Here is a 7,500-nt window from a genome sequence, read left to right as displayed (position 1 = left end):
GGTGAATAAGATACTCTATAGGGTTCATATGTTTGTAAATCTGACTGTGATGAAGTCAGTGCCTCACCAGTCATGAACCTCACCGCACGTCACTGATATATATATATATATATATATCTGTGTGTGTACACAGGAACACGTGTACAGAGCTACCGGAGGCGAATAAATGTACACACACTTAAAACTGTATTTAAACCGTTAAAATATACAAATGCACGATAGTTATTTTCCAGCGGATGCAACTGACTCAGTTTGCTACTGACCATTGGGCATAGTTCATGAGTAGTCATTGTGAAATGTGCAACACATGATGACTAATAACAATAGAAGGACTTTGATGGTATTTGTCTTACTGTTGGTGACACTCGGCTTCACGGCGCCACCTCTTCTCGCCATCTGTGGTCAAACAGGAAGCGGTCATGACAAAAGCCTGCTGCCAGACTTCCTGTTGTAGGAAAGCAGCAAATACAGTAGTAAGACAAGGAGAGGCAAATAATAAACAACACAAACACAGACAATTGACAGTAATGCAGACCTTATCATGAGACTTTGGAAACACGTCTTTATTTTCAACCTGAGCCACACGAAACACGTACATTGCATGTCATTATGTTTACAGTACTTGCTATTATGTAAAAATATTGTTACAAAAAAAGAAAAGTAAATGGTATTTTGTAAAAATATTATCTTTAAAATATATAATCAAGTTGGTATTTTGTAAAACTATATGTTTTTAAAATATAAGAATATATATATATATATATAATCACATTGGTCTGTGAATTTTTTTTTTACAAAAAGACAATATATATAATCACATTGGTACTTTGTAAAAATATATATGTTTTTAATATATATATATATATATATATATATATATATAATCACGGTGGTCTGTGAAAATATTTTTACAAAAAGACAAGTAAATATATATAATCACATGATTGGTACTATGTGAAAATATGTTTGCAAAAAGACAAGTAAATATATACAATATATTCACCTTGGTATTATGTAAAGATATGTTTACAAAAAAAAGTCAATATATAATATATCACATTGGTATGATGTAAAAATACTTTTGTAAAAAAAAAAGTAATTAGGTAAAAATATGTTTGTAAAAAGACAAGTAAATATATATAATCACATTGGCATTATGTAAAATTATGTTTGCAAAAAGAAAGTAAATACATTGTGTATAATCACATAGGTATTATGTAATAATATTTTTGCAAAAAGACAAGTAAATATATATAATCACATTGGTATTATGTAAAAATGTTTGTAAAAAGTAAATATATATAATCTCATTGGTATAATGTAAAAATGTGTTTGCAAAAAGACAAGTAAATATAATCACATTGGTATGATGTAATAATATAAGTTTTTAAAATGCAAGTAAATATATATATTTGATGGATTGACTGTGAGTACATGTTGTGTGTTGCATTGTCACTGTTAGTGAAGTGAGGCGTCCTCATGAGGACTCTGCGTGTTTACATGGCCGGGACGTGACTGACTTTCTATCAAGCAAGAAGCGCAGGCAATGCAGCAAGAGAAAGTCCCACATCAGATAGCCGAGGCCTGGAGGCTAAATGAAAGTGGAAAACAAGTCACGAGTCTGCGAGTAAGTACAGTGTAAGTGAAAATGTGTGTGTGTGTGTGTCCAAATCTTGGCAGTCACATCCAGCATTAGAATTCCACTGCCACAGTGGTGCCCTGACATTACCCTGCCGGGTCTACCCAAACACTTCATCGCATCGTTTGCATCCAAAACCTTCCCACCCGCCATGTTTGGCTTCAAGCTGTGTAGAAAAAACAAACAAAAATTTGAGTAGGCTTCGCTACACATCTTCAAATAAAGTCTGCCAGCTATCCATCATTCAGCTACACAGAGTGGGAGCTTCAAGTTTAATCATTTTGTTTTTTCAACAAAAGGCCAACCTCGCATGATGTTGCTGTTAAAATGTGACTGAAATACGAGCACCCTACTAAAAAATATATAATTATAAATATCTATATATAATTATAGATATATATATATGTATAATTAATAAATACATATATACATATATATATATATATATATATATATATATATATATTATGTATACATATATCTATAGACATACATATAAACATATATACACATATAAACATATATACAGTCGTGGTCAAAAGTTTACATACACTTGTAAAGAACATGATGTCATGGCTGTCTTGAGATTCCAATTATTTCTAGAACTGTTATTTTTTTGTGATAGAGTGATTGGAGCACATACTTGTTGGTCACAAAAAACATTCATGAAGTTTGCTTCTTTTATGAATTTATGGGTCTACTGAAAATGTGACTAGGTCAAAAGTATATACAGTATACAGCAATGTTAATATTTGCTTACATGTCCCTTGGCAAGTTTCACTGCAATAAGGCACTTTTGGTAGCCATCCACAAGCTTCTGCTTGAATTTTTGACCACTCCTCTTGACAAAATTGGTGCAGTTCAGCTAAATTTGTTGGTTTTCTGACATGGACTTGTTTCTTCAGCATTGTCCACACGTTTAAGTCAGGTGTAGAGGTCATCCTCTTGTGGGTTCTTCTGATCACCATGAAGTGTCATGAGAGCCTGGTGGTCAGGATTTAACAAAGTTTTATTTAGTCCGTACTTCAGAATACCACTCGGCTTTGCAGCCCTCAGTCTCTCCTGCTGCTCCACTCTGCTCGGCTCTCTAGCGTGTGTCTCTCTCGCTACAGCTCCAACTCCAACTCCGGTGTCTCAGTCCGGCTGCTGCTGATAAGCATGGCAGGTGATAGGATGATCAGCCCCAGCTGGGTAATCCAATCACCTGCCAGCTGTGCTTCAAGGCCAGTCCTTACACACCCCGCTCCGCGGCAGGCTCGCAGACCACGCCCCCCTTCACATACCTCCACCGCCAGACTCAGGCCGGGAAGCCGTCCGGCCGCGCCTACTCCACCCCTCGCCCCTCGAGTGGGAGAGGAAGATTTTTTCCCGCTACAACGAATTTCCACCGGCACTGCAGGGTAGTTGTGAACATCCCCATGCACACATTTAATTTTCACCCGTGTAGCCTTCCTCAAAGCCCCGGGTCGAACCTGGTTCTGGTGGATCATGGACTGCTCACAGCACAAATCCACCATCGCCCGGTGTGTACTCCCTCGAATCCTTACCGGAACACAGTACGTCTCTCCCGGCCCGGGGGAGGGCGCCAGAGGGCCGACAACCCGGATCACCTGCCCAACCTCCATACGCGGAGATTTCTGACACACGTGATCGCGCTGCCCACACCTCCAGCACGCCTGCCCAGGCGTTTGAGGAGCCGTCTGCGGGGGAAGCACATCATCCGTAGCAGCCTGGACCTGTGAGGCAGAAGAAATAAAAGAAAAGTCAGTAGTTCGGGGCCGAGGGACCGGCAGCCCCGCCTCGGCCAGTGGTGCGCACAGCCTGCGCGGCGCCGGTACTGGACACGTCAGGGCCTGTGAGGCAGAAGAGAAGGAAGAGTTAATCTTGTGGCGCCGTGGGCCCGGCGGACACGCCTCAGCCTGCGGCGCCGGCACTGGACGCTCGGCCGCCTCCGCGGCCCTCTTCCCTTCCCGCGTCTCGCGGTGCACCGCCAGGTGGTCCTCAGCCAACACCACCGCTGCTGCCAAGTCTCGGGGGCGATGGTAGCGGACCCCGGCCGATGTCCGCGCTAGGGTCGCCTCCAGGAACTGCTCCAGCAGGATCAGCTCCATCACTCCGCCGTCGGCTTCTTTTGGCTGCAGCCAGCGTGCCGCCACGTCCCGTAACTGTTGCCCCAGCACGAAAGTCCGATCTTTCGGGCCCAGACGTAGGGCCCCGGAATCGGCGCCTGTGGTCCTCAATGGAACACGCTGTCCGGTCCAGCACCACCCGCCTCAGGTCTCTGAACTTTACGCGAGAAGACGGCGGTAGGCTGAGCGCCGCTCGCTGCGCCGCCCCCGCCAGCAGCGGCAGCAGCCGCACTCCACTTCCGGCACTCCACTTCCGGCCAAGCGCATGCCACCGCTGTGGCCTCGAAAATGTCCAAGAATGCCTGGGGGTCCTCCGTCTCGGCCATCCGGTGGATGGCCACATCCGCTGGTGTTGGCGCCGCTGCTCTGACCCGGTTCACCAGCGACTGCAGGATCCGAGTCTGCTGGGCCAGCTGGAGTCAGAGCGCCTCCCTTTGCTGTTGGCTGGCCGCCGTCACCGCCGCAAAAACCTGCCCCAACGCTGCCAGGGGGTCGGACGTTGTCATTTTTGGTGATCAGGTTCGTTAAGCGCCAGATGTAGAGGTCGTCCTCTTGTGGGTTCTTCTGATCACCACGAAGTGTCACGAGAGCCTGGTAGTCAAGATTTAACAAAGTTTTATTTAGTCCGTGCGTCAGAATACCACTCGGCTTTGCAGCCCTCAGTCTCTCCTGCTGCTCCACTCTGCTCTCCAGCGTGTGTCTCTCTCGCTCCAACTCCAACTCCGGTGTCTCGGCCCGGCTGCTGCTGATAAGCATGGCAGGTGATAGGATGAGCCCAGCTCCACGGCAGGCTCGCAGACCACGCCCCCTCCACATCAGGACTTTGGGAAAGATAGGGTAGGTTGATTGGCAACACTAAATTGTTGTGTGTGTGTCAGAGGCATGAGCATTAGCGCTAACGGCACATACAGACAGGGCGCGTTCCCAGCTACTAAAAGCACTTTAAGTCAATATCAAGGCTAGATTTTAGGCGACATATTTTCAGTACACTATTGTGGGACCTCTGACTGTTATTTAAAGTTAATATTATGTATAATATTGGAGCCATTTAAAGGTGATTACAAATCGGGCAACATAGTTTATATTAGACACCTTTCAGTATGTTGTGTTTGTGTCCTTATAATGTGAACAAAAGTGGGAAAAAACATTTAAATTTGCCAACGGTTAGCTTTGTCAAAGCCTGACCTTTGACACAGTTCTCCCTTTTTTCGGGTTGGGGCTTTACTGTAAAAAAATAATCTCCATGGCGGAGGGAGTCAGCGGGTTCACAGGGAAGCTCCAGGGCCATCCCGGGTGAAAAGTTTTCGGAGAACGAGACGGGCGGCCTCTTTTACCCCACTGAGGCCCCCAGGGCTAACGTGATCCACCCCCCCGTTTGTGCTCCTGTCATAAAGAATGCGCTCCCTAAACCACTTTCCCACCACTAAGAGGATTTACGAAGGTAATGCCCACGAATCAAGAGATGCTCTAGCACATTTGGACATAGGGGAAGCTTAATTTCATAACTCATGTGGAAACGTCCACTGTGCCCCAGAACGGCGATATCATTTGAGGATGCAGGAGGAAATATTCCTTTTGAACTGGTTCTAATAAATATTGCTACTTTGGGCATTATTGGCTATATGCTGTCTTGCAAAAATAATGCAGAAAGGAATGCATTATGTTCATTTTTGCAAGAAGATCGGGGACGAGAATATGGATAGTACTAAAGCTGCAACCATCAATAACTCAAATTCAAATTAATGCATCCAATTTTTCTGTTGCGCCAATCAAAAGTTGAATTTATGTAACAAATTGGTCAAATCAGGACTGCAAGGAGTTGTGGGAACATTGAACACATGAATATTGTTTCCACACGGCTGCTGAAAAAGAGCACAACTGGTAAAAGCACAGTTTTAATGTTGATGATGTGCAATTATTAGAAAAACAATAATTATAATTGTGGCATTTCAACTTTTTTCCCTAAAATACACATGGAGGCTATAAAATATGTTGTTTTCCAATTACTTGATTAATCGAACAAACTAATCAATCCATTACTAAAATAATCGATAGCTGAAGCCCGAGACAGGACAATAATAATGCAGCCGGACGATCATAGCACTTCCATCTGATGTGATACTTGGTGGGATGTTTGATAGTAAATACAAACTTGTATTTATTGTAGTAATATTGTATCCAGTCACATGAAAAAAAATATATATCCATGCATCCATTTTCTACCGCTTGTCCCTATTGGGGTCGCGGGGGGGTGCTGGGGCCTATCTCAGCTGCATAATATATAAATGATAATGATAAATGGGTTGTACTTGTATAGCGCTTTTCTACCTTCAAGGTACTCAAAGCGCTTTGACACTACTTCCACATTTACCCATTCACACACACATTCACACACTGATGGAGGGAGCTGCCATGCAAGGCGCTAACCAGCACCCATCAGGAGCAAGGGTGAGGTGTCTTGCTCAGGACACAACGGACATGACGAGGTTGGTACTAGGTGGGGATTGAACCAGGGACCCTTGGGTTGCGCACGGCTACTCTCCCACTGCGCCACGCCGTCCCTATATATATATATATATATATATATATATATATATATATATATATATATATATATATATATATATAAACACATACACGTACGTACGTATGTGTATATATATATATATATATATATATATATATATATATATAAATAAACACACACGTACGTACGTATGTGTGTGTGTATATATATATATATATATATACATATATACACATATATATATATACATATATATACATACATATATATATATACATATATATATATATACATACATACATATATATACATATATATATATATATATACATATATATAAATATGTATATATACATATATATATATATATGGATATATATATATATATATATGTATATATACATATATATATATATATGGATATATATACATATATATATATATATATATATATATATATATACATACACATATATATATATATATATATATACATACACATATATATATACACATTAGAGATGCGCAGTTTGCGGACACAACCGCGGAGTCCGCGGATTATCCGCGGATCGGGCGGATGAAATTAAAAAAAATAAGATTTTATCCGCGCGCGGGTCGGGTCGGGCGGATTAATTAGATTTTTTTTTTTTTTTTTTTTGCGGGTGGCAGTTAAACCAATTCGGAAATATATATACATAGTTAAATGTTGTTAGCCACATACGAAAAACGAGCAGCACTCTTTGAAACAGGCAATTATTTATCATCAGGCACCTGCAGCAGCCACAGGCACCTGCAGCACGCCACATCAGAAGAAGAAAAAAAAAATGGCAACACCGGCAGCAAACGTGGTACGCGACAAACTAAAAAAGGGAATACAAAGACCAGGGGAAAAAAAGGCCAGAAAAGTTCAGCGTGGACTCGTTTTTATGAGGTTGTAAATCAGGATGACAGCAATGCTGGCTACGTGAGTTGCAAGAGCTGCGACGCTGTGTACGTCTACGACAGTCATAAAACCGGGACATCGAACATGGTGCATCACATTTGTGCAAAACCCCGAATCTCCACAAACAGCATGAGCAGTTTCGTCCGCCGTGATCCCAGAAGAGTGCCACAGGATGTTAAAACAAGGCTTACAGATGCATGTGTGGACCTGTGCACTAATGATATGCGCCCGTTTGATATAGTCTCGGGTAAAGGGTTTCAAC

The 7,500-nt window shown here is 42.3% G+C and overlaps 1 protein-coding gene across 2 annotated transcripts in view; it reads right to left on the bottom strand.

Moving 5' to 3' along the window:
- LOC133606884 (uncharacterized) overlaps window positions 1-7,500 on the bottom strand; it is a 116,902-nt gene that overhangs the window by 64,433 nt on the left and 44,969 nt on the right. Inside the window, exons 3-4 of one of the 2 annotated variants that reach the window (XM_061961276.2) lie at window positions 3,187-4,589; window positions 354-445 (exon numbers count right to left, since the gene is read on the bottom strand). In XM_061961276.2, the coding sequence (XP_061817260.1) occupies window positions 354-445; window positions 3,187-3,750 (656 nt within the window). In that variant the 5' untranslated portion in view covers window positions 3,751-4,589. Of the gene's footprint in view, window positions 1-353; window positions 446-3,186; window positions 4,590-7,500 lie in introns of those variants that run through there. The other variant, XM_072913142.1, reaches the window with a different exon arrangement.

The sequence above is a fragment of the Nerophis lumbriciformis genome, linkage group LG05, assembly GCF_033978685.3.
Source record: "Nerophis lumbriciformis linkage group LG05, RoL_Nlum_v2.1, whole genome shotgun sequence".
NCBI classification, from domain to species: domain Eukaryota; kingdom Metazoa; phylum Chordata; class Actinopteri; order Syngnathiformes; family Syngnathidae; genus Nerophis; species Nerophis lumbriciformis.
This window is presented reverse-complemented; position numbering and strand designations above follow the sequence as displayed.